A 27,700-nucleotide genomic window follows, 5' to 3' on the forward strand; every position below is an offset into this window, starting at 1 on the left:
GTGCCTCCTACATGCCCCCTATTTGGGATCAAGCCTGTAACCTGGGCATGTGCCCTTGACCAGAATCGAACCTGGGATCCTTCAGTCTGCAGGCCGCTCTATCCACTGAGCCAAACCAGGTAGGGCGCTTATGAGTTATATTTTAGGAAACATTTCCTCTTTAATCATCCAAAACCCCATGCAAAAAGATGAAGTCTCACCCATTGTACAGATGTATGCCATTACAAACTGGGAACATAGTCTAACTTGCTCCTCTATGAATATATTATAGACACACTAATAAATATCAATGGATTAAATATTACATCTGATCTTATCTTCCACATAAATTGAGATAGAAGGGAAGGCAATGGATCAAAGTACTTAAAATAAAACAATTCTTTTTCTAGAGATTCCTTAAATTCCACTTTTCAACTTTTTGTGCTAATTTACACCAGACACATTACCATTTTCTATGAAACAAAGTTTCCAGTTAAGAAATCCAGTTAAGAAACTAGTCAACAATGAGATGAGAAGCACCAGGAAAAAGCCAACCTGCTGAGGAGGATAACAGGGGAAAGACAGAGAAGCCTGGGTCCTTTGTGATACAGGACCTTTAGCCACTATAGTGATTCTGGAACCATCTACCTCCAGACTTCTTGCCATGAGAGATAATTAAATGGCTGGTTTTTATACAAAGGAAGGAAGGAAGGAAGGAAGAAGGAAGGGAGGGAGGGAGGGAAGGAAGGAAAGAGGGAGGGAAGAAGCTGGTCATAAACTTTCATATAGGACTCATAAAAAATCATATTTTTTTTGGAACAAAAATGGTTAAACACTTGGGTTTTCTAAAGAGACTTGTATAAATAATAAGCTACAAAGATACACAAAGTTGAAGTGTCTGGAATCATTTTTCTCCCTGAAGTCTTCAGCAAGATCACAAAGTGCTCAAAAATTCTTTGACCTGAGAGGAGGAAAAACATATTAATATAATTATTTGACTAATTTGAGATAAATAATATTCATCTTCATTTAAAAGTATATAACAATTGAGGACCCACCTGTATAAATAACTCTATCACAAAGCCATAGCATTTACTTTAAAAGATCTATACATATAAAGAGGTAATATGCTAATTGTCCGTTGCAGTGTCCCAGTAACTACCAATTTGCATACTGACAGACCAGCAGGAGGCTATGCGTGCAGCAGGGGGCAGGTGGCCCGAGCCAAGTTCCTAGGGGTCTGAGGAGAGTGCCTGACAGGAGCCCAGACTGCAAAGATGGAAGAGGAAGCGGCCACGGGGAGCTCTTCCAATCCCCCTGCACCCCCGGGGGGAAGGACACTCTACCCCAGCCCCTGCACCCCCAGGGTGACAGGGAAGCTGACCGGATGGAGGGAAGACCCAGTCTCGGGGGTAGCTGCAGCCCACACCTCCGACTCCAGATCTCTTCCCCAGCCACCCTCGCCAGGGGCACCCACAATAGCATGCCGGTGACCACCTGTCAGTGCCCCCGAGGCACCCAGGCCCACGGCCTGCCACTGCCAGGCCCCCTCCGGTGGGGCCCGGCACGCCTCTTCTCCCTACAACTCCAGACCCCAGTGGAGGCAGGCCTGAGGAGCCCTCACAGGGTCAGACGCTTCCCGCCCTCCCGCCCCCACAGCAGCAGCGCTGTCTCCCTCTCCGCAGCGGAAGTTCGCTGAACCTCACTGGGGGCACGGCTAAACCCGCCCTCCTAGCCTGCCTGGCTCAACCTGGCCTGGCTCCCAACCCTCTCCAGGAGACTGGAGCCCCGCCCTGAGCAGGTACAGATGCAAAACAGCCACGTACAATTTAAAGAATAGTGCCAAGCGGGAAGGTTTAACAGCTACTCCCCCTTCGGCCTCACCACCCCCCCTAGCGCCCCCCTAAAGCCCTGCCCACCAGCGCCTCCAGGGAAAACCACTGCTACAGGGCTGCTGGCCAAAGCCCACTCCTCCGAGAACTGCGGAACCCTCTGCAAAGCTTCCATAGCTACAGTCCCAGGAAACAATCATGCCCTCCTCCCCTAATCAGCACCTGCTACCTGCGAGGGTACCCGTGAGCTTAGAAATAATCCCTTCCCGTTTAGACATCACTTACTTGATGAAACATTTCTAGGTTTATTAGCTCAGAACCTCCTCATGACAACCCAGTGAGGTAGGCGGAGAAGAGATTACAATTCCCATGGAATATGTGTATGTATTCAGAAATGAAGCTCAGAGAGGAAAAGTGTCAAGCCCAGTGGTTCCCAAGGTGCAGCACATGCCCCACAGGGGGGCAATTTGATTTTAAGTGGGAGCAATTCCAGAATGAGTTAACAGTGAATTTTTTGCATTTCTTATGGTTCTAGGAGGCCTCATCTACTATCCTACGTAATAAAAGACTAATATGCAAATGACCGAATGGTGGAATGACCGATCACTATGATGCACGCTGACCACCAGGGGGCAGACACTCAACGCAGGAGCTTCCCCATAGTGGTCGGTGTGCTCCCACAGGGGAGCGCCGCTCAGCCAGAAGCCGGGCTCACGGCTGGCAAGCACAGCGGCAGTGGTGGGAGCCTCTTTCACCTCCGTGGCAATGCTAAGGATGTCCGACTGATGGCTTAGGCCCACTCCCGAACTGCGAGAGGACACAGGCCAGGCTGAGGGACCACCACCAAGTGCACAAATTTTGTGCACTGAGCCTCTAGTGCAGTGATGGCGAACCTTTTGAGCTTGGCGTGTCAGCATTTTGAAAAACCCTAACTTAACTCTGGTGCCGTGTCACATATAGAAATTTTTTGATATTGGCAACCATAGTAAAACAAAGACTTATATTTTTGATATTTATTTTATGTATTTAAATGCCATTTAACAAAGAAAAATCAACCAAAAAAATGAGTTCACGTGTCACCTCTGACATGCATGTCATAGGTTCGCCATCACTGCTCTAGTGTATTAATACTTTAGTAGTAAAAGCTGAATGACATAAAATGTAATTAAAGGAGTTATTCAATTTAGCCTAAGATTGATATAGTTCTATAACAGCCATAATCTCGTTTTATAATCTTTAATTTTATAATCATAATTTTATCTCTTTATAATACCTCAGACCACTGACATGTGCAGCTTTAGTATTGATAACATTAATAACTGCAATGGTTTAAACAATTCTGAAGGTTCAGACATGTAACATATCTGTAATTTTTCTTTTCTTGCAATATTTCCCCCTCCCCCAGTTAATTTTCTATAATTTCTCTGAAGCACAAATTTGAATCTTGTATATACTCTAATGTTAAAGTATGAGGAAAGGTAATATAAGCAGTGACTAAATCTAGCCAACTAACCAACAGCACAGTAACAAGATTCTATTCTCTTCACGTTCTAGACTACTTCTCCTGAACAGACAACAATTACTGCCATGTAAAAATATTTTCGAAAAGAAAACCAACTGCTAACATTATTAATGAAGACAAAAAATAAATAATACAAAAGATTCCTAGTCAATCTTCACAGAAATGTTACAATAAAATTTTAAAAAATGGTTTTACAGATTCATTTCCGTTAAAATGATGGTTGGCTGTTAGTGCTTCAATGGCTGACTTAATTTATTTTAATAGTTATCATTTAAGTGAATTCCATCCTATATTTTTAAATATCATTTTTAATAAGAAAGAAGTCACTTGAATTTTCCAAATATGCTTTAATTTATATGATGGAAAAAACAAGTATCTGTGATAGTAGTTATCTAATATGTTGAGGTTTTAAAAATTCTTGAAATATATCCCTTAATGAATGTCAAGTACCTATTAGGAAATAGCAAACATTTTGTGACAGGAGAAAAGAAATGTCAAATTTATCTCAAAACTAAACGAACACAAAAGTGTGGTTTCTTTAGACCTTACATCACTAATTTAATTAACACAAATACATAAATATTTGTTATATAATTCTCATGACTATTCTCTCTCAAGCATTCATTAATAAGTTCTCTCCCAGTACCTTTATCAATAGAGGCACCACTCACTTAAATAGAATATACCAAACATCTGGGGCCTAGATTAACTCTGATTAAGACAATGACTCAATGATTAGACAATGACAATTCATCATTGACAAGATCCCAAATAGCCTGGCCAGCATGGCTCAGTGGTTGAGCAGCGATCTATGAACTAGGAGAGGTCACGGTTCAATTCTAGGTCAGGGCCCATGCCAGGGTTGTGGGCTCGATCCCCAGGCCAAATAAATTTCAAAACTAAAACTCCTTTCATCTCAAGACTTCAGCTAACATAAAAATGGATAAGATCTGTATCTTACAATTTCAAGTATTCTTCATATTGAATTTAGTTGAAAAAATAAACAAATAGTTTATTATTAAAATGGCTAAAGATTGGTGGTATAGGGAAAGAGGAAAAAGCAGAGAAGCAAACAAGAACTTTTGTGAATATTCCTGTATCTCAGATAAGGAACTAAAGGATTAAAAAGCTCCTTATTTTAGGTAAGGCCACAAAGCTAGAATTTCAAGTTAGGATTACAATCTAAATAGTCTAAATCCCTCTAAAGCTTTTAATTGCCCCTTAATGTAACTTTATGTAGTCATTTCTGTTAGAAAATTGTTTTCTCACAAATTAGAATACCTTTTTAGACAAGACCAAGCAAATACTAGTTTATACTCTTTGTATAAATCTACCTTTTCAACCAGACTGTCGTGTTTGTCTTTAAAGTCTTCATTAACATCCAATATTAAGATAGGCACTTCTTGTAGATAATCAAAGTTGGTTCTATTTAAAGAGTGATGAATAAAACAGTTAGGAAAAGCAATAAATAAGAGAAAACCTAAAAACTCATTATTATAACACAGAAAATCAAAATGTCAGTCATTTTTCTATTAAAGTTATTCTGTAAGTACTTCATCGGACAGCCCCTTCTTTCTCACCTAGATTTACGTACACATATCTAAAAATCTCAGGTATAATATATAAAGCTAGGCATTGTGATATGTAATAGTCCTCAAAAACCAAAAACATACTGGATAGTAGGAAGAATGTCTGCATTTTAAAGGTAAAACTAAAATTTAAGGAGACCACTCTGAAACTCAGAGATTGTCCAAAGTACATACTCTTAAAAATTATGCTATACTACCTCCCAAGTCTTGATCTAAGAAACAAATGTGAAATATTTTATTTTAAAATATTCTCTGAAAGAGAGTACCTAAATAATATACACAGATATATTTCCTACTTTATCACTTAATGTGAAATTCCTTATATTATGCTGTCAATACCACTGGGGGAAATTAGCTATAAAAACTTTAAGGAAATGGATCTCACTGAAATAAAAAGAATCAAAATCCACACCTAATTTGAAAATAAAAACTGGACAAATTGTACATTTTTACTTAAAATTTGACAGAAGTATTAAAAATGAGTAGTAAATAAGAATAAGGAAGTCTTACTTCAGTGTTCTGTGCAGGAGCCAGCTATCATGCTTGTAGTGAAGCTTCTCTAAATATTCAAGAGGAATGCCTTGTTCTTCATTTCTTCCTCGTAAATATATTCTACTCAAGCATTTCTAAAAGCAAGCAATAAGAAGAGAGGGTAACCCTGGCTGGTTTTGCTCAGTGGGTAGAGCATCGGCCTGGGGACTGACGGGTCCCGAGTTCAATTCCAGTCAAGGGCACATGCCTGGGTTGCAGGCTTGATCCCCAGTAGGGGGTAGGGAGCATGCAGGAGGCAGCTGATCAATGATTCTCATCACTGATGTTTCAATCTCTCTCTCCCTCTCTCTTCTTCTCTGAAATCAACAAAAATATATTAAAAAATAAAAAAGAAGAGAGGGTGGGGGGGGACAATTATTCTTGTCTGATGCCATTAAATTTTTCTTCTTTAGTGTCTTTTCAGTCATGCTAACGAAAATCTCTATTCCTTCTAAGAACAAACAATAGTTCCTTTTTCCCTCCCTATACTTTTCAACAATTTGGTGGCTCTAAACCAAATAGCACTTTCAAAAATAAGTCTATAAACCTTTGGCACCCACATTTGAAATGTATTGTCTAAAATAAGTTTGATAAAAAGCAAAAAAATTCAGAATAAAACTGTGCTGCTAATTCTATTATAAATTCTCTTTTCAAATAATTAAATGATCCTCTAATCAAAGGATATCATAAACAATATTAATGAAATAATAGATTTATACTAGACTTTAAGATATTATCTGTTTCTAACAATGAAATTATCATTATTCCTTCTTCTATATTTGCATTTATTTTCATAATTAAAAAATTATTTTCAGAAATAAAAGTAAATTTCAAAATTATTATTAAATTCTGGTTTACTTGATATTAGAAGAACAAAATCATCACTTAGAATCAAAAACATAGTTCCTTTGAAAATTGAGCTTCAATATAACAGTATTCTTTCAGGCTAGGAGTCTAACATTTACATTCATCAGAACCTACTTTGTGACTCAAGGAATAAGTAGAAATAAAAATCAAAGAAAAATGGGACTGCAAGCACCAAAACCAGAAATTTAATAAATGTAAGCTCTCATTTAGGTTAGTTTTATGAAAGGCATCCCACTTGGTCTTCCTGCATTCATTACATAATTTCATATGTAAAGAATAGCTATGTTACAACCTATGATGAAAGGCACAATTTCAAGTAAACTTCCTTAACTAAAAATGGCAAGGTTCCAGTAAGTCTCTTTTCAACTATAGCTGCTGCTACCCACCATCCCAAAACAAAACCACGACAGATATCCTCTATCAATTTTGCCATTCATTCAGCAAATATTTACTGTGTATCCAAGCCTTATTCTAGACAGTGAAAATTCAACAGTAATTAAAATATCCAAAGTCTTACCTCATGAAACCCATATTCTAGAAGTTGCTTACGCAAGTTTCTTAATCTAGCTGTGATAAGAGACTCTGCAAAAGTTAAGAAATAATGAACCTCCGCTGCGCCTGCGTGTGGCGCCAGGGGTCAGGCTGCAGCGCCAGAGCAGCTGCTTGCGCATAACTGGGGCCTATGGCTCTCTGCCGAAGGCCCTTTTAACCGCGAGCGACATGGCCGCAGGAAGAAAGAAAAAAAAATAAAGAAAGAATGAAGAATAGAACTGAGGTAGAACAAACAAGAACCTAAAAGAGGAACCTGCCAAATCTGGGTTTCTAGTTTGCTGAGAAAACAGAATGCTTCTGTCTACACAGTTCTGTTTTTAATTTGGAGGTAGGAATCTAGAGGGTTGAGAGTGAAGTTTATTATTCTGCCTTCACTGCATAACACTGAAAATTTTCTAAATATTACTTTAAATTTTCAAAGGAACAAGCAAATGTTTATTAAGTCTCACCTCTGGACTAGCTCGAAGATAAATGATTCCATCCAGTTCAAGGATTTGGCCAAATTGGTTATTCATCCAGTCATGCCAGTCCTGATAAATTGTCCACTCTGTTTCATTCATACATTCAGATTCATACAAATTAGATGCAAAAATATATCTGAAAGAGAGTTTACATAAATCCTTTCCAAAAAATACAGAGAAATAGAAAAGAGAAGATGGATCTACCAAATGGACATGGAAACTTCTCCTAAAACCTGTAGCAGATAATGCCTTGGATAACAGGGAAAAAAACCCAATAGAGTATCTCCAAATACAGAAAATTATGTATTGCCCAGTGGTTCTCAGAAATGTGGTGTGAGGACCCCTGATACACCCCAAGACCTTTCCAGGGGTTTTGTGTGAGAGGCCAGATAACTTTATACTTCAACCAAAAAAATATATTCAACAGAGTAAATACAGAACCATAAATGAGAACCCAGCTGTCCTCCGTTAAATCAGGCATTAAAGAGATTCACAGAAATGTAAAATGCTCGTCTCACTATTTCTTTTTGCTTTGAAAAATGTAATTTTCACTAGTATGTTATTTATGTTTATATATAATGAGTTTTTATAGCTAACTTTAAATTTTTCCATTTCTCAATCTTAATTTCTAATAACAGAAATATGAATAAGACACAAAGATCTTTGAACTTCTCGATAATTATTAAGAATGGAAAGGGGTCCTGAGAACAAAAGTTTGAGAACCCCTGTTCTGAGCTAACTCTAGAGATTAAAAGAATCCTTGCATACCCAGGGTAATTCCAAGGCCCCCTTAAAGATTTTTTACCTTCTTGCTCCAAGTGAGTCTAGAATATAGTTCAGATTTAACCAGAGCAGATGAGAATTTTAAGAGGGTTGGAGGAAAAAAATTTCTCTACAAATTTGAATGAGATGGCTACATATTCCCTATAGTTTCCATGGAATCTAGAAATTATCTATAATAATAAGTATAATATGCTAATTAGACTGGATGTCCTTCCAGACGACCTTCCAGACGAAGCCAGGGCTGTGAGGGAAGCCCAGGTCCTGGGTACCAAAGGGACGCTGGTGCTGGCAGCCAGGGGCAGGAAGGCCTACTCCTGCACTAATTTTGTGCACCGGGCCTCTAGCAAATACTATAACTTCCCTAATGCCATTAGTTTGAAACTGCTAAAAGTATTAAATGTCATTCTCCATCTCAAATCCCCAACTCAACCTCTCTTATTACTTTGAATCCAAAGATACAGAAAAAAAAAAAAATTCCAGTTCTAAGCCAAGGATCCAACCTAATAAGTACAAGTAATTTATATATACCTGTCACTATACACAGATCGTTCAAAAAATAATACAGGTTTCTCCGCATCTTTGATCTTGCCGTTGAGAGAGGCAAGCTGAGCTCGTATGCGACTGAGGCAGGCATATGTCTGGAAGGTAAAAGACCATCGCTCAGGTTTCTCATACATCATCTGAAGAACATTCCCACCACTTTTCTGAGATGTGGTCAGTTCCTGTTTCAAATTTGAAAAAAAGAAACAAAAAGCAAAGTTAACGATCAATAGGCCTATTTTAATTTTTTTTAAAAGCTCATAAAGAGAAGTTGGATAAATAAATGCATCATGATTAGCAAAACCAAAATGAGTAAGTCCTCCTCTTTCTTCTCTTTCCCGCTGTATTTTTAGGTTACCTGAAGCCTGGAATAATTTGAAAAGCTAGCTTAACCACCAATTCCTTAGGTCTTTTTCACAAGAGGTCACAAACAGCCTATGTCAGAAATTATTTGTTTGGCCCAAATGGAACGTTTAAGACATTTATACTAGTTGTCAATATATAAAAGCTAAATAATTTCATATAATATAGCTGGATGTTTATCTTCTTTTTAAAAATAGGAAAACAGCCGAAACCGGTTTGGCTCAGTGGATAGAGCCTCTGCCTGCGGACTGAAAGGTCCCAGGTTCGATTCAGGTCAAGGGCATGTACCTGGGTTGCGGGCATATCCCCAGTAGGAGATGTGCAGGAGGCAGCTGATCGATGTTTCTCTCTCATCGCTGTTTCTAACTCTCTATCTCTCTCTCCCTTCCTCTCTGTAAAAAATCAATAAAATATGCCGAAACCGGTTTGGCTCAGTGGATAGAGCGTTGGCCTGCAGACTGAAAGGTCCCAGGTTCGATTCCGGTCAAGGGCATGTACCTGGGTTGCGGGCACATCCCCAGTGGGAAATGTGCAGGAGGCAGCTGATCGATGTTTCTCTCTCATCAATGTTTCTAACTCTCTATCTCTCTCCCTTCCTCTCTGTAAAAAATCAATAAAATATATTTTTTTAAAAAAAATCAATAAAATATATTTAAAAAATAAAAATAAAATAAATAAAAATAGGAAAACAAAGTAATACTGTGCCTGTATTTCCTCTTGGTAAAAATCAGTTAAAGCAAAGTCACATGTGCTTCACTAGGTAGGACACATGCTCTCTAGTTTATAAGCCCCACCATTACCTGTTGAGACTCACAACTTTATGAATACTGACTGCTGGATACACAAGAGAAGTTAGCAATCAAGCACAAGCTTCCATTCTACACATAAAAATATCAGGCATACATTTTTCAAGTTGTTATTTCATCTTATAATAGTAGTAAATGAGTCAAAATTGGTATTCCTTTTTAGTTCCTGTCTGTTTTCAGTTTTTCTATTTTCTCCTTGGATGTCAGGTGATCAACACGGTTACCTCTTTAAAGTCCCTTCCTTGACAGCCCCTTCTAATCAGAAAATAAGTTTATTAGATTGTGTCCAAAGTATAAGTAAATACTCTAAGAACCTTAATGCATAATTTTTGTGACCTCCATTTTGGCCGCAAAAGTAATGTGCTTCCTTCCTTTTCTCAGCGATTACTAATGACAACTACTTTGCATGTCCCTTTTCCTGTACTTTTAACTATTGCAAGCATTCCCCTTCAAAAGAAAAGGTAGTTAAATTTGTGTTTTCAAAGAATATTTTCATCATGTACTGTTACTTAGTAAAGTTTGGCAGGTCTAAAATAATTTCATAAACTTTTAAGTAATTAACATGCATTTTTTCTTAACAAAACTTCCTTCACCTTTCCTGGATGTCAGATACTCCTTCAAAGAAGGTCTATGAGTAGATCAAAAAACATTTGCATTTACCTGCAGTGAAAAAGAATCCAATGAAACAGAAAAACCAGGTCATGTTAAATTTATTTCAATACTGACACCAGATTTTATAAGACACATTTCCTCATTTCTTCAAAAGGAGATGGAGCGTATTTTTAAAATATTACTTTATTGATTTTTACAGAGAGGAAGGGAGAAGGACAGAGTTAGAAACATCAATGAGAGAGAAACATCGATCAGCTGCCTCCTGCACAACCCCTACTGAGGATAGAGCCCACAACCAAGATACATGCCCTTGACTGGAATCGAACCCAGGACCATTCAGTCCACGGGCCGATGCTCTATCTACTTAATCAAACCAATTAGGGCATTGATGGCATATTTTAAAGATAATCTTAACATGGGAAGAGAAGATAAGGGAGATACATCTTATATGGCACTTAGTCTCATTATTTTGGTAATATCTGTGGCAGCTTGTCAATACATAGCAACATTACAGCCACTAGGTGGCAGGTTAAAAAAAAAAAGCTTAAAAAAAGAAAAACCCAAGCTAAGCTAACAGGTGAAAATTTAGGTTCTGACTAAACAGATTAAGAATATCAACAGCCCAATTCTTCCAGCTCTACACCAACTGCCCAGAGTGTGATTAAATGGAGAACATCCAAATCAGGACTGGCCTTGAAAAGGTTGAAACTGAAGACAGTCTACTTTTCACTACTGATGATATTCTAAGAAAACTGAGATTTGGACAATGGGTGATTCACACTCTAACCTGAAGGATTAGATCAGGGATGGGTATAAAAAAATGGTATTCAGTATGAAAAAAGGAAATCCCCTTTCTTGAGTTTAGTGGAGGTCCAGAAAAAATAAAGTATCCAGCCCAGCTGGGTGGCTCAGTTGGTTGAGCACTGTCCAGTACACCAAAAAGGTTGCGGGTTCGATTCTCAGTCAGGGCACATACCTAGGTTGCCGTTTCATCCCCAGTCAAGGCACATACAGGAAGCAACTGATCAATGTTTCTCTCTCACATTGATATTTCTCTCTCTCCCCCTCCTCTTTTTAAAATCAGTGAAAAATATCCATGGATGAGGATTTTTTTTTTAAAGTGTACAGATACAGGGAATACACTCGTCCACCACCCTCACACTCTACAATCTTGTACCCCAAAATACTATCCTCATGAGGCAGGAAAGTTAGAATAGGGAGCAAAGGCCGCAAGCTCTAACCCTCCTTCAACTTGGCTGGAACATCACACACACAACCTTCACTGACCACCTGTTCCCTGAGAAGAGACAAGGATGAATGGCAACAGCAGTCACCCACCAGTGTCACAAGCAGAGGACCATCCTATTCCACACTCCCCTTGCCCACGTTTAATAAAAACCTTCCACCCAGACCCCACTGAGGTATTCAGTATGAGGTCACCTGCTCTCACTTCTCTAGTTCAGACTATCACTTTATTTTTTTATTTTAATTAAATCTTTATTGTTCAGATTATTACATTTGTTCCTCTTTTTTCCCCCCCCATAACTCCCCTCCTCCCAGTTCCCGCCCCACCCTCCGCCCTCACTCCCCACCCACTGTCCTCATCCATAGGTGCACGATTTTTGTCCAGTCTCTCCCGCATCTCCCACACCCCTTTCCCCCCCCAAGAATAGTCAGTCCATCCCCTTTCTGTGTCCCTGATTCTATTATAATCAACAGTTCATTCTGTTCATCAGATTATTTATTCACTTGATTCTTAGATTCACTTGTTGATAGATGCATATTTGTTGTTCATAATTTGTATCTTTACCTTTTTCTTCCTCTTCCTCTTCTTAAAGGATACCTTTCAGCATTTCATATAATCCTGGTTTGGTGGTGATGAACTCCTTTAGCTTTTCCTTATCTGTGAAGCACTTTATCTGACCTTCAATTCTGAATGATAGCTTTGCTGGATAAAGTAATCTTGGTTGTAGGTTCTTGGTATTCATCACTTTGAATATTTCTTGCCACTCCCTTCTGGCCTGCAAAGTTTCTGTTGAGAAATCAGCTGACAGTCGTATGGGTATTCCCTTGTAGGTAACTGAGTTTCTTTCTCTTGCTGTTTTTAAGATTCTCTCTTTATCTTTTGCTCTTGGCATTTTAATGATGATGTGTCTTGGTGTGGTCCTCTTTGGATTCCTTTTGTTTGGGGTTCTCCGCGCTTCTTGGACCTGTAAGTCCATTTCTTTCACCAGGTGGGGGAAGTTTTCTGTCATTATTTCTTCAAATAGGTTTTCAATATCTTGCTCTCTCTCATCTCCTGGCACCCCTATAATTCTGATGTTGGTACGCTTGAAGCTGTCCCAGAGTCTCCTTACACTATCCTCGCATTTTTGGATTCTTTTTTCATTTTGCTTTTCCGGTTGGGTGTTTTTTGCTTCCTCGCATTTCAAATCATTGACTTGATTCTTGCGCTCCTCTGGTCTGCTGTCGGGAGTCTGTATAATATTCGTTATTTCAGTCCGTGTATGCTTAATTTCTAGGTGGTTCCCCAATATAAGATCGAGGGTCTCATTAGTTTTCTTGTAGATCTCATTAAGTTTATCGGCGGCTTCTAAACAGTTCTTGAGAGACCTTAAAAGTGTGGTTCTGAACTCTATATCTTCCATTGACAATTTTGTCCTGTTTCTTTGTCTCCGAATTTTTTTATGCTTCCTTGGTGCACCCCCTAGTGGTCTTTGTTCGCAGTCTTGTAGTTAAGCCTTGATTGTTGTAGCTAATACCAGGGAGGGTTTGACCTCCAGGCCAAGTGGCTATGAGAATCAGCTGTGTCTGCAGTGAGAGAACTTGTCCTCTAGGGAGGTGCTAATCTAGCCTTTGCCTGAGGCTATCCGGCAAATGCCTCTGTGCAGGGCTTGGGCGGGGCGGGTCGCACAGGATCAATAGGGTGGGCCGGAGAGAGCAGTTATGGCGGCTCTCAGTCCTGTCCCCAGGGGCTCTGCCTCTCTGAGTCCCAGCAACGGCTGGAATCCTCAGAGAGAAAGCTGCACTCGCTCTGACCGAAGCCAGACAGTCCCGCTTCTCCTGTTTGAGTCTGGGTCCCTAAAGACTCGCCCGGATCTGGAGCTCAGAGTCTGCGACTCCCTCCCAATTGAAAACGCCAACCTCGCCCTCCGTCGCCAGCCCGCTCCGCGCGCACTCCGCACCTCAGAATTTGACTTCAGCACTGCGCCTCCTCTGAGTGTCCGTATGCGTTTCTCTTTCCTCCTAGTTGTAGGACCTCCACTCAGCCAGCGTTCCTGTGGTTCTGGGTGATGTCCCTTCCGTTTTCTGGTTTCACTTTTGAAGTAGTTGTTCAAAGCAGCAAACTCCGGCGTTAACCTATGCCGCCATCTTGGTTCTCCCAGACTATCACTTTAATAAATTTATTGTGCTTTAACTCCTGTCACACTCTTGACTCCTTTCTTATTCCCTAACAAAAACCTGGATCAAGTTGAGGTATCCCTTAACATCCCACACACTGTCTGAAACTCCACCCAGAAGTACAAAGGACTAACAACATAGTAGCTCTCAATACACACCCAAAGGAAACTATCCTCAGAGAATGAGCACCAAAATCCAATGGAGGTAATCAAATTGTAACATATGACTGGATTGCAGTAGTCTGATAAAAGTATATGTTAATAATAATAATAATAATAATAATAGCAGCAGCATCTCCACAGTAGTTTTAAAGAAAGGTCAGTTTGGAAATTTGACTCTAGTACATGTGAAGAAATACCCAAGTCCATAAACACAAGTATCAGGTCCATGAAGCCAAAAGATTTTCAAAATGATGACAGATGCATCAATGTGTCACAGTATGATGACATCAGTCATTAACATAATATAACTAATTCCGACTCTGATTCTAAACAGACAACCTTCCTAGTATAAACTGTCTTCCCATGCATATGAATGCAATGTTTGCAACATTTCCTCTCCAATATCAACCAGAGTTCAAAACACGCCCAACACTAACAGTGATTCACTAGGGCAGTCATTTTTTATTATTGGTGTGTGTGTTTGTTTTGAGAGCGAGAGAGACACTTATGTGAGAAACATTGATCAGTTGCCTCCCATACGCACCCTGACTGGGGACTGAACCAGCAACCTAGGTATGTGCCCTAACCAGAAATCGAATCCACAACCAACCTGAGCCACCCAGTCAGGGCAGGGCAGTCATTTTTAACCAGGAGGCATCCATAAGGAACTGCTTATTTTTAAAAGCACCCCAAATCATTGAGATTTTTTAAGAGTTCCTTCTAATAGTTGAGAATTATGGGCCTACTTTGAGACTGGATTGACCTAATTCAATGAATTTGGTAATTACATTTCTCTCTGCAAATTAAAATTTTGGCATTTTGGCCCTAGATGGTTTGGCTCAGTGAATAAAGCAACTAAAGGGTCCCGAGTTTGATTCCAGTCAAGGGCACATGTCCCGGTTGCAGGCTCGATCGATCCCCAGTAGATCAAGCAGGCAATCAATCAATGGCAGGCAATTCTCTCTCATCATTGACGTTTCTCTCTCTCTCTCTCCCCCCCCACCCCACACACACACCCCTTACTCTCGGAAATAAAAATATTTTTTTAAAAAAAGCCTTTAACGGCCTGTATTTTTCACTTGATAATAAATGTCTATTTTTAAAAAAATAAATAAATAAAAATTAAAAAGCCTTTAAAATTTTGGCATATTGGTTTTTATATATCAGTTTCTGTTATACAGAAACTGATTAATGTGAGGTATACTGAGAGGCAGAGACATTTAATGTGTCAACAAAACAGTCATATATATTTCATGAGTTAGAAGCTTATGACACCCTGACTGGTGTGGCTCACTGGATAGAGCGTCAGCCTGCGGACTGAAGGGTCCTGGGTTCGATTCCGGTCAAGGGCATGTACCTGGGTTGCGGGCACATCCCCAGTAGGGAGTGTGCAGGAGGCAGCTGATTGGTGTTTCTCTCTCATCATCGATGTTTCTAACTCTCTATCCCTCTCCCTTCCTCTCTGTAAAAAAATCAATAAAATATTTTTTTTTTTTAAAAAAAAGAAGCTTATGAGATTAAAACTAAAATGGACCTTAACTGGAGGTCACCTAATCCAATCTAGTCTAACACTGTCCCAATGAAAGAATCCCGTCTCTATTTGGCTTTCTACCTGATTATAACTGCACTGAAGTTGATCCCAGAAATGGGAGTAAAGAGGCATTTTTAGAACACAAGTCTCATTTCTAAAGGTAAGCAAACTTGAGTGGGGCACTTTAGTGAAAGAGGCCCTGAGACATACTTTAGGAAGAAAGATGCAGGGTGGAAGAAGATAGAAGATTTAAAAAGAAAATGAGCAAAAGGATCTGAACGGGGACTTCACAAAAGAAATCCAAAAAAACAAAATGACAAATTAATTAATTAAATAAAGGAGCACAATCTCATTAGTAATCAGGAAAATACAAATTAAAAACAAAATATATTAAACATTTAGCAGAATGCCAAAAATTAGGAAGCTGAACAATACTAAATACTGGCAAAGATATGGAGTAGTAATAGCTTGAGTGCACTGTGGGAACTGTAAACAGTTTGGAATAAAAACACTTTGGAAAACAAGCATCTTACGTACACCCCACTGTCTAATAATTTTATTTTATTCCTAGAGAAAATCTTGCATTTGTGCCCCAGGATTCATGTTCACAGCAGAGCTGTTTTTCCAGCAACTAAGCTAGAAACCACTCAAAATTTGATCGCAGGTGTAGAATGGACAAATAGTGACATATGAATACAATTTAATACTATATGGCAATGAAAATGAACAAGCTATAACTGCATGCAACAATATGGACAATTTTCACCAACTTACCAAGCAAAAGATACAAGAGGAAAAAGAATGTAAACAGTTGATTTTGTTTATAACATTCAAAAACAGACAAAATTAAGTTGTATTTCTTAGAAACATGTTCATTTATGGTCAAATTATTTTCAGAAATCAGGAAAATTATTACCACAAAAATTATTTTATGAGTGATTATCCCAGTGGAGTTGTTCATCTAGGGAATGAACTATTGTAACTTGAGAAGAACGTCTATAATGATAGTAATGTCCTCTTTCTTGACCTGGATGATGGTTACAAAGATAGCAGCCTTAAAATTGTTCTTCAAACTGTACATAGGTTTTATATACTTTTCTTTAGTTATATCATATGTTAATAAAAAAATGTTAAACGAAAGAAGTGTACACATTTACCCATTTTAAAATTCTGCTAAAGGCTAACCATGCTTTTCCCCAGCAGAAAAGAAAATTGATCCATACAGAAATGAAGTCCCTTCAAGCCTTAGTCCTGAGTATTCTAAGGATTTGGGTGTACTGAATGGGTTCTAGACCTAAAGTTAACTACACCTGGCAAATAGGTGTGTGAGAAAATACCTTTAGTTATTCAAAATTAAACATCCTCAAAGTTTACAGATTATTTTAGATAGATAGATAGATAGATAGATAGATAGATAGATAGATAGATACATTGATTGATTTCAGAAAGGAAGGGAGAGGAAGATAGAAATAACAATGATGAGAATCATTGATTGGTTGTCTCCTGTATACCCCTACTGGGAATCTAGCCCCAAACCCAGGCATGTGCCCTGACTAGGAATTGAACAGTGACCTCCTTGTTCACAGGTAGATGCTCAACCACTGAGCCATGCCTGGTCAGGCAACAGATTATTTTAATAATAATTTCTCCTTGTGCCCTAACCGGTTTGGCTCAGTGGATAGAGTGTCAGCCTGTGGACTGAAGGGTCCCAGTTATTTCCAGATTCCTTATACCAACAGCTAAACTCTAAAACATAGACTTTTTTTCAATCTTCTTTCCACCTCAGCTCTAACAAAGCTTTAAGCACACATTCCCATTGTGAAGGTTTCTGCTATACAGCTATGCAGCTTTCAGTTTTAATCCTCGTTTCACCAGAAATAAAAGTATTAGCAATTAGATATCTCTCCTTCATACACATACAATAAAAAATTGTGCTATAAAAAATTGAGATTTGCCCAGCCACCATGGCTCAGTGGTTGAGCATCATCCCAGGGTTCAATTACTGGTCAGGGCACATGCCCGAGTTGTGGGCTCAATCCCAGTGGGGGGCGTTCAAGAGGCAGCCCATTAATGATTCTCTCTCCCTCTCCCTTTCTCTCTGAAGTCAATAAAAATAAATGTATTTTTTTAAATAAATATAACTGTTATTCCCTTTTTCTCATTCACAACATAGAATGAATAATGCTGAGAAATTGAAACATGTGTCCAGGATGAAAGTCTGGCAAAAATGACAGTACACAGAAATGGGAGCCTAAACAGTTCATTCTAAGACAAAAGGCTTAAAAAATAAACTAATAAAATTCAGTTATTGGGTAGTTTTGTTTTTCTTGTTTGCTTATGTTTTTTTAAACAAAAAGTAAAAGCAACTCAAGGAATTTAACTTGCAATTATATTTTTTAAAACATTTAAATTAATTTTTGAAAACTTTAAAAATTTTACTTAGATATAATCAAGTACATAAATCTTAGATGCATATTGTCCAATGTTTACATAGATGAACATCCTTGTACTACTACCCAAATGAACATAAAGACTTAAAGCTAGATTTCAAAGTTTTATTGGAAAAAGGAAAAACAAGCAAACACCCAAGAGATTAAATACTATTGCTTCTCTAAGCCAAACAGTTTTTATTTTACTTAGTTAAATTTTATTTTCATACCTGAAATTCATCTTGAGTACTTTGAACATTGCACCATCTGGCAATAGGTTCAGGAACCACTTCACAATCCTGGCAGACTTGTTTAAGGATATTCACAAATGTTGACTTCCCTGCAGCTATTGTGAAGAGAAAAAGTAAAACTGAGGAAAATAACTTATCAGGGGGAAAAAAGGCAAAATAGTCTTCAGCTTTTCAAAAGGTATAATCATGCACAGCATAACATTCCACTCAATGTTGAACTACATGTATTTTGGTGGTTCCCTCAAGACTATAATGACGCTGAAAAATTCCTATCACCTAGAGACACATAGATGTCTAACGTTTTAGCACAAGGCATTATTCACATACTAATGGCCCAGTGCACAAATTTGTGCACAGTGAAAGGAAATAAATTAGAAGAAATATTTTAATATCGCCATTCACCCTTTCTCTATAATAAAAATGTCAACCAAATTCACGATTCACAATGATAGATTGAAACACATGCCTGCGATTGGCGCCAGCAAGACCTTTATTTGTATCACACATGCGCAAGTCAACTTAGCCTTTTATATGTATAGAATAAACTTGCTTAATTAGACCTGCTTTCTGATTGAGTGTCATCCTATGCACTAAAGGGTTACCGGTTCAACTCCTGGTCAGGGCACGTATAGAGAGCAGCTGATCGATGTCTCTCTCTCTCTCTCTCTCTCTCTCTCTCTCTCTCTCTTCCTTTTCTGAGCATGTCCTCAGGTGAGGATTGATTGATTAAATACATAAATAAATAAATACATAAATACATAAATAAATGAATAAATACAAACTTCATTGTAAAACAATATGCTATGTTACACTGGCAACAGCCTCATGCATCTCATGGTTAAGTCTTTTGATTGCACCATTTTCTCTTGTGATCGATTTAATCTCATGTTGTTTTGTACAGTAACATGCTGTACAGGCTTGTAGGCTAGGAGCACTAGGCTATACTATCTGTGTTTGTGTAAGTGCACTATATGATATTCTCACCAAGACAAACTCAACTAACGACACATTTCTCATAATGTATCCCCATCGTGAAGCAGCACATGACTATAATAGTAAATACATTAAAAAACATTTAATTTCCTACTTTTTAGATTTTTTAAAAATTATTGAATTTATTGGGTTAGATTGGTTAATAAAATTATATAGGCTTCAGGTATACAATTCTGTAATATATCATCTGTACATTGTATTGTGTTCACCACTCCAAGTAAAATTTCCTACTATCACCATTTATTCCCTTTTGAGCTCCCCCCCCCAGCTCTAGATTTTTTTTTTTAATGAAAACCAAAAGGGTCCTTGTCCATTCTTACTAAACACATTCGTTTTTAATTTACCAAAACCATGGAAAAGAAAATTTAAAAACCTGGTGAGATTTTAGGCAAGATGTTATGACATAAAAAATCCTAGTTCTAGATTCATTTTCCTTAACCAAGCAATGAGCGATAACTTTGTGGAAAGTAGTTAAGGTTTTTCCTCCACTTAATTCGGTATGTGATTTTGGAAAACTACCAGCCTCTCTGAGCCTGCTTCCCATAATACAATGGAGATAATAATAATACCCTCCTCAAGGAAACTGCTGTGATAAGCAAGTAAACTATCACTACAGTGACAGTCTTTCTAGGCTGTCACGTTTTCAAAATTTTCCTTTTCAAACTGGCTTCATTCTCTGTTAAACAACTCAGGACTTTCCTACCTAAAACTAATTTAAAAACAACCAAAAGAACTATAAAATCAACGTAAAGATGCATCAAATGCCTATAGTTTTAGAATGGAAAGTAGCATATTATTATAGGACAGTAGCTACCATATGGCACTACAGTATCATCTAAATATATAAAAGGCAAATATGCTAAATGTCCCTTTAGGTAATGACGTCATGTAGTTTCACTGTGCTTCCTCTCCCTAGCAATTAGCCTCCTTGCAGTTTCTTCAGCCCAGGAACATGACTTGCTTCAAAGCCAGATGCAGACATTTTACACTGTAACCAAATGTCTGTGAGGCACTTTCCGTGCCTCATCTCATTTGATCCTCACAGAAGTCCTGGAGCAGGTAGATGGGGGACTCAGTGGAACCCTATTTTCTTTTCATTAGCCAGAAAACAGAGATTTCGAAAACTTAGAAACTTGGCCTGCCTGAAAAGAAGTAAGAAATGGTGAACCTTGAGAATGACTTCAGGTTTTCTCACTGCAAAGAATATAGTCAAACTCTGCTGCAGTTAAATATTTTACCGTTTGTTCTCCCAGTGTGATCTACAATAATAATCTGCTTTGTGTTGATATTTACTGCTGTGTTGCCAGTAATTACCTGAAAGAGAAATTGAGGTGCTTCACTGGGCTACATCAGAAAGCAGGTCTAATTAAGCAAGTTTATTCTATACATATAAAAGGCTAAGTTGACTTGCGCATGTGTGATACATATAAAGGTCTTGCTGGCGCCAATCACAGGCATGTGTTTCAATCTATCATTGTGAATCGTGAATTTGGTTGACATTTTTATTATAAAGGGTGAATGGCGATATTAAAATATTTCTTCTAATTAATTTCCTTTCAATGTGCACAATGACCACTAGTAAATTTATAAAACCTTTTTTGCAAAGTACTTCCTACAAGCCATAGCCATGTTTTCTCTACTTTATTTTCATGGTTCTGTGCAGTGTGTACTCTATCCAATCCTTAAAACAAAATAAAAAAGTTATCTGATCATTCACTAGTTTCTTAGAAATTGGGGTGGGGAAGATACTTGGGTGGGGGAGATATTCAGGTATAATCAGAACACATTATATTTATAAATTACCCAGGAATACATTCAATTTAATAGTAGGAAAAGAATTGACATAAAATTTAATAGGGTGCAACAGTACTCCTAATGACCATCACACCCTTTCTATCTTAAGTCACCAAACGTGGTTATATTAGACATCTCCAGTCAGCATAATGCGTTTCTCCCCCTCTCTCCCTCTCCCCCCCACACACAGATAAAAATAAAAAGCAATTTTAGTATGCTTATAAGTAAAGCCTCCTCTTCCTTATAAACTGGGTCCAAAGAGGGCAAAAAGAACTTACCTTTGACTTATAAAACTACATTCAAATCTAGGACATTAAAAGGACAATAGAAAAAAAGAACGAACTGGAAGAACTTTAAAAGATCACACACAGGGCCCTAGCTGGTTTGGGCTCAGTGGATAGAGTATCGGCCTGTGGACTGAAGGGTCCCGGGTTCGATTCCAGTCTAGGGCACATGCCTGGGTTGCTGGATCAATCCCCAGTAGGGTGCATGCAGGAGGCAGCCAATCAATGATTCTCTCTCATCATTGATGTTTCTATCTTTCTCTCTCCCTCTCCCTTCCTCTCTGAAATCAATACAAATAAATAAATAAATCACACATAGAGGGGGAAAAAGAGGAGGGTCGATAAGGTAACAGAAAGAACAGCTGAGGAGAAAAACTTTTAAGGATAAATTAAATGACTATTAGATTTAATAATGGGAAAAACACTGGTAACCACAGATTTTGTGTGGAGAGGGTAAGCATAGGGACTGTACGGTATTTAAAAGGACAATAAGTGAAACATAAAATGATCACCAGACATTCAGTGAGGAGCAAGGGGTCCAAGATGCAAGAGCCCCAGACTGCAAGATGGATGTCTGCCTGCCAGCTTAGGCCCGATGCCCCTGGGGATCGGGCCTAAACCTGCAGGCGGACACCCCCCAACGGGTCCCGGACTGCCAGAGGGCACAAGCTGGGCTGAGGGCACCCCTCCCCCGACCCAGTGTACAAATCTCATGCACCGGGCCCCTAGTCCTATCTAATAAAAGAGAAACATGGTAATTGGCGTACGACCGCTACCCTTCCCATTGGCTAATCAGCGAGATATGCAAATTAACTGCCAGCCAAGATGGCGGCTGGCAGCCAGGCAGCTTGAAACTAACATGAGGCTTGCTTGCTTCAATGACGGAGGACTCCAACATTCCCCACCTGCCTTGCCGGCCTCTGAGCCTGCAGTTTAAGAAACATTATAACAAATATAGAAGCTAAACAAAACCCCAGAAACCAGCTTTCAGCGAGCTGGGATCTCAGAGCTGGAGTTAGACATTGTTTCGATTATATAACCTAAACAAACCAGATACCTTCTTTCAGCAGCAGAGGCCTCAGAGCTGGAGCCAGAGCTAAAGCTGGCCCAGAATTTAAAAAAAAAAGAAAAAAAGGAGCAGTTGGGAGCTTCAGTCCCAGCCTGAAAACAGCCCTCAGCCCCTCACCCAGACTGGCCAGGCACCCCAGTGGGGACCCCCACCCTGATCCGGAACACCCTTCAGGTCAAACCAGCCAGCCCCCACCCATGCACCAGGCCTCTATTCTATATAGTAAAAGGGTAACATGCCTCCCAGCACCGGGATCAGCGGAGCTGCGACGCCTCCAGGCAACGGGATCAGCGTGACAGGGGGCAGCGCCCAAACCCCTGATCACCCTGTGGCTCTGTGTGTGACAGGGGGTGGGGCCACAACCTCCCTATCCGCCCTGCTCTGTTCCTGACAGGGGAAGGCGCCCCAACCACCTGATCAGCCCTGTTCTGTGCCTGATAGGGGGGAGCTCCCCAACCCCTTGATCGCCCTGCGTCTCTGTGTGTGACAGGGTGAGGCGCCCCCACCCCCCCACCCCACAGGCCCTGCTCTGTGTGTGACGGGGTGCGGCGCCCCAACCCCCCACCCACCACGGGCCCTGCTCTGTGACAGGGTAGAGCCATAACCTCCCCATCGGCCCTGCCCTGAGTGTGACAGTGGCGGCGCCCCAACCCCCTGATCGGCCCTGCTCTGTGGGTGATAGAGGACGGCGCCCCAACCCCATGATCGGCCCTGCTGTGTGTGTGACAGGGGGCGATGCCCCAACTCCCCTATCGGCCCTACTCTGTGAGTGACAGGTAGGAGCTTCCCAACCCCCTGATGGGCCCTGCTCTGTGAGTGACAGGGGGGAGCTCCCCAACCCCCTGATAGGCCCTGCTCTGTGCGTGACAGGGGGGAGCTCCCCAACCCCCTGATTGACCCTGCTCTGTGCGTGACAGGGGGGAGCTCCCCAAACCCCTGATCGGCCGTGCTCTGTGTGTGACAGGGGGCGGCGCCCCAACCCCCTGATTGGCCCTGCTCTGTGCGTGACAGGGGGTGGTGCCACAACCTCCCCATCGACCCTGCCTTGAGTGTGACAGGGGCGGTGCCCTAACCCCCCAATTGGTCCTACCCTGAGCGTGACTGAGGGTGGCATCGCAACCTTCCAATCCGCCCTGCTCTGTACATGACAGGGGTGGGGCCCCAACTCCCCAATCAGCCCTGCTCTGAGCCCAACCAGGGGCTGCACCTAGGGATTAGGCCTGCCCTCTGCCACCCGGGAGCAGGCCTAAGCCAGCAGGTCGTTATCTCCCGAGGGGTCCCAGACTGCGAGAGGGCACAGGCTGGGCTGAGGGACCCCTCCACCCCCCTGAGTGCACAAATTTTTGTGCACCGGGCCTCTAGTCCTATCTAATAATAGACAAACATGGTAATTAACCATACCTCCACTATGCTTCCCATTGGCTAATCAGGATGATATGCAAATTAACTGCCAACCAAGATGGCGGCCGGCAGCCATGCAGCTGACGCGAACATGAAGCTTGGTTGCCCCGGCGACGAAGGTAGCCAAAGTTCCCCACCTACTGCACCCGGCTCTGAGCCTGAAAGCAACAGCTCCGAAATGCAACTATGTTTCAATTATAGAAGCGAAACAAACCCCAGAGACCTGCTTTCAGACAGCCGGCATCGGAGCTGGAGCTGCAACAAAGTTTCAATTACAGAAGCTAAATAAATCCCAGAATAAAAAAAGAAAAAAACGAGAGACTGGCAGCTTCAGTTGCAGGCTGGGCCCACCTGAAAACAGCCCTCAGGCCCTCATCCAGGCTGGACAGGCACCCAAGTGGGACCCCCACCCTGATCCAGGACACCATTCAGGGCAAACCAGCAGGCCCCCACCTGTGCACCAGGCCTCTATCCTATATAGTAAAAGGGTAATATGCAAACTGACCCTAACAGCAGAACAACTGGGAATGACTGGTCACTATGACACACACTGACCACCAAGGGGCAGACGCTCAATGCAGAAGCTGCCCCCTAGTGGTCAGTGCACTCCCACATGGAGGAGCTCTGCTCAGCTACAAGCCAGGCTGATGGCTGCCAGTACAGCGGTGGTGGTGGGAGTCTCTCCTGCGTCCTCAGCAGCGCTAAGGATGTCCGACTGCAGCTTAGGTCTGCTCCCCGCTGGCAAGTGGACATCCCCCGAGGGCTGCCGGACTGCCAGAGGAATGTCTGATTGCCAGCTTAGGCCCAAACCCCTGGGGAGCAGGCCTCAGCCAGCAGATGGTCATCCCCTGAGGGTCATCCTCCCAGACTGTGAGAGGGCACAGGCCGGGCTGACGGATCCCCCGCCCCGAGTGCACTAATTTTTGTACACCAGGCCTCTAGTATGAATATAATATAAAATAAAATGAACAGTTAAGTCTCAAATTCTAGGAATAAGAGAAGAATCACAAATTATTTTCTACAACACAGATTAACAACTTGTACATTTACAGCTTATTTGGGTCTGACAAATTGGAGGGGACATGAGCAACAGTGCAAAAGCAATAAGAGTAACAGGCAAAGCTTCAGTGTCAGGAAAGACTAAGTGGTGAGGAATAAAGCCCATCTAAATAGCAAAATGTTGTCTTACAGAAATGCAGGTTCAGTGTTAGCAAATATTCAGATTTTAGTTCCAGGACCTCAGGGTCACCATAACCTGCGAATGCTCAAATCCCCTATATAAAATGGCATAAGTTCACACCATATTACAAAGCTATAACAATTATAACATTATGATACTGGCACAAAAATAAACACATAGATCAATGGAACAGAGTTGAGAGCCCAGAAACAAACTAATCCATATATGGTCAATTAACTTACGACAGAGGAGCCAAGAATAAACAATGGGAAAGGACAATCTCTTTAATAAGTGGTGCTGGAAAAACTGGACAGCCATGTGCCAAAGAATGATACTGGACGACTATCTTACACCATACACAAAAATAAATTTAAAATGGGTTGAAGACTTGAATGTAAGACTGAAACCACAAAACTCTCAGAAGAAAATATAGGCCATAACCTTTCTGACATCAGTCTTGGCAATGATTTTATAGGTTTGACACTAAAAGCAAAGGCAACAAAAGAAAGTGGGACTACATCAAACTAAAAAGCTTCTGCATGGGAAAAAAATAAACAAAATGAAAAGGCAACCTACAGAATGGGAGAAGATATTTGCAAATGACATATATGATAAGGAGTTAATAAAAAAATATATAAAGAACTGTACAATTCAAAATAAAAAAAAATCTAACAATCCAATTTAAAAGTGGACAGAGTAAAAAATTTTCCAAAGAAGACATGCAGATGGCCAACAAGCATATGACAAATGCTCAACATCACTAATCATCAGGAAAGTACAAATTAAAGCCATGCTGAGAAATTACCTCACACCTGTAAGATTAGCTATTATCAAAAGACAACAAATGACAAGTTTTGGAGAGATTATGGAGAAAACGGAATTCTCATGCACTGTTGATGGGGTTGAATATTGGTAGAACCACTATGGGAAACATGGAGGTTCTTCAAAAAATTAAGAATAGAGTGATCATATGACCAAACAATTTCACTTCTGGGTATCTGCCCAAATAAAACAAAAACACTAATTTTAAGGGGGAAAAAATGGCGTAAATCAATGCATATAGCCTGCCCTCAGCATCCACGGACTCCCAACCACAGAAACAGTACCATATTTATTGGAGGGGAAATCCATGTATAACTTCACCTGCACAGTTCAAATGCATGTTGTTCAAGGGTCCAACTGTATATGGATCTTTTCCACTGGTGCCTTATTACGAGAGCAATGAAACAAAATGTCCTGTTTGAGGGTATGTCCAGCTTTTTTTTCTATTCCTTGGAATGCTGCTAAAGCATCTGCTTGCCTTGTTTTTTAAAAGTCTGACTGCTTTATAAAAATTAAAGAAACAAGAAACAAAATTCAAGTGCTTTGAATGGGGTAAGAATTTAAAACCATTCACTGTACGCATGAATGACTAGTACATAACTTGGAGGCAAAAAATAAATTATCTCAAAACAGGAAATGTCAGGCATAGGTTTCCTGTGGTAGGAAATATATAAAAACCAGAAGTTCAGATGCATCTTGCAAAATGCATGAATGGTGTGTTCTGTCCCCATCTGAGTTAAGAACAGAAACATAATGGTCTTGGAATCATAGCCCAAAGTTTACTTGGATGTAGGGTCGTTAGTGAGGAAAGCCATGCTGTTAGATAATTAAAAACCTCTTTCCTTGTACGCCAATGTTTACGGCAGTTTTATTCATAATCGCTGAAAATTGGAAACATGTCCACAACTAGGGAAGAGATAAACTGTGGTATAACCATGCAATGGAATAGTACTAGGCAACAGAAAAGAACTACCGAGACAAGCAACATGGATGAGTATAAAATCATTCTGCTAATTTAAAGTATAACACACAAGGCTACACACACTATGATTCCCGCTCTATCACAGTCTGGAAAAGGCAAAACCTGCAAGGACTGAGATCAGTGTTTGCCAAAGGGCACAGGAGATGCTCTCAATCCTGATCCTGGTGGTAGTAGAAGGACATTATGTTTGCCAGGCCTCACTGAAGACTACACCTAAAAGGGGTCATTTAACGTATGTCATTGCACCGGAAGAACTGGCACCCACCCCCCACCCCCAAAAAAAGAAAAACTTTCCCTTTATGGGGTCCCAACAAAGAGGATGAAACCGGCCCAAAGCGCTGCCAGATGCCCGGGAGGCCGCCGCCGCCGCCGGGGCAGGGAGGGGACTGGGAGGGCAGAGAGCAGGAGGGCGGGGAGGGGGCCGGGAGGGCAGAGGGCAGGAGGGCGGGGAGGGGCAATTCCAGAGCGCAGCCCCACAGCCAGCCTGGGAGGAAGGTCCTCACTGAGGAGCAGCAGAGATGCCGCAAATGCGCATTTCGCCGCCGCCGAGACCCCCCCTTCTATGGACCCAACATTGTGCGGGGTTCCTTACCGATGTTCCCTTCGATGGAAATTTTCTTGATGCGGGTTCCCTCCGAGCTGGTCGCGGGAGAGGGGCAGCTCCTCTTGGGTGGGGTGGCCATGCCTCGACAGGGGGCGGTCGAGCGCGTCGGGCAGGTGGCTGGGAAGTGGACACAGGTGCTCGCGCCTCCGCCGCCCTGCAGGCTGGACTCCGGCTCGTCACAGGCTCTCCCGCCGGCGGGTCTCCGATTTGATTTTGGCGCGCGGAGGCGGCCGCCCGCCCAGAGGGGAGGCCACGCCTCTCCCCGCCGCAGCTTGGAAGGTAAGCTCGGGCCCCTCCGCGTTCGCCCGCCCGCCCGCCCAGGCCGGGGCCGCTGGGCGCGACCTGCAAGGAGAATCCCGC

General features: G+C 41.1%; 1 protein-coding gene across 1 annotated transcript; it reads right to left on the minus strand.

The window, feature by feature from the left end:
• Positions 1-116: 116 nt before the first annotated feature.
• On the minus strand, positions 117-27,700 carry DCK (deoxycytidine kinase). Its single transcript, XM_081099662.1, has 7 exons — positions 27,329-27,700; positions 18,191-18,306; positions 8,645-8,838; positions 7,322-7,469; positions 5,433-5,548; positions 4,668-4,758; positions 117-940 (listed from the first exon to the last, which is right to left on the minus strand). Exons 1-7 carry the CDS (start codon positions 27,417-27,419, stop codon positions 914-916), a joined length of 783 nt encoding a protein of 260 aa, XP_080955788.1. The 5' UTR covers positions 27,420-27,700; the 3' UTR covers positions 117-913.

The sequence above is a fragment of the Myotis nattereri genome (genome assembly GCF_964212035.1).
Source record: "Myotis nattereri genome assembly, chromosome: 1".
Lineage (NCBI taxonomy): Eukaryota > Metazoa > Chordata > Mammalia > Chiroptera > Vespertilionidae > Myotis > Myotis nattereri.

What these genes read in the sequence shown, in the direction of transcription:
- DCK (XM_081099662.1), bottom strand. Translation starts at nt 27,419, where the DNA reads ATGGCCACCCCACCCAAGAGGAGCTGCCCCTCTCCCGCGACCAGCTCG. An exon ending in CGATCTGTGTATAGTGACAG is followed by an intron (nt 7,470 to 8,644) that starts GTATATATAAAT and finishes ACTCTCTTTCAG; the next exon opens with ATATATTTTTGCATCTAATT. An exon ending in ACGACAGTCTGGTTGAAAAG is followed by an intron (nt 941 to 4,667) that starts GTAGATTTATAC and finishes TCCTCCTCTCAG; the next exon opens with GTCAAAGAATTTTTGAGCAC.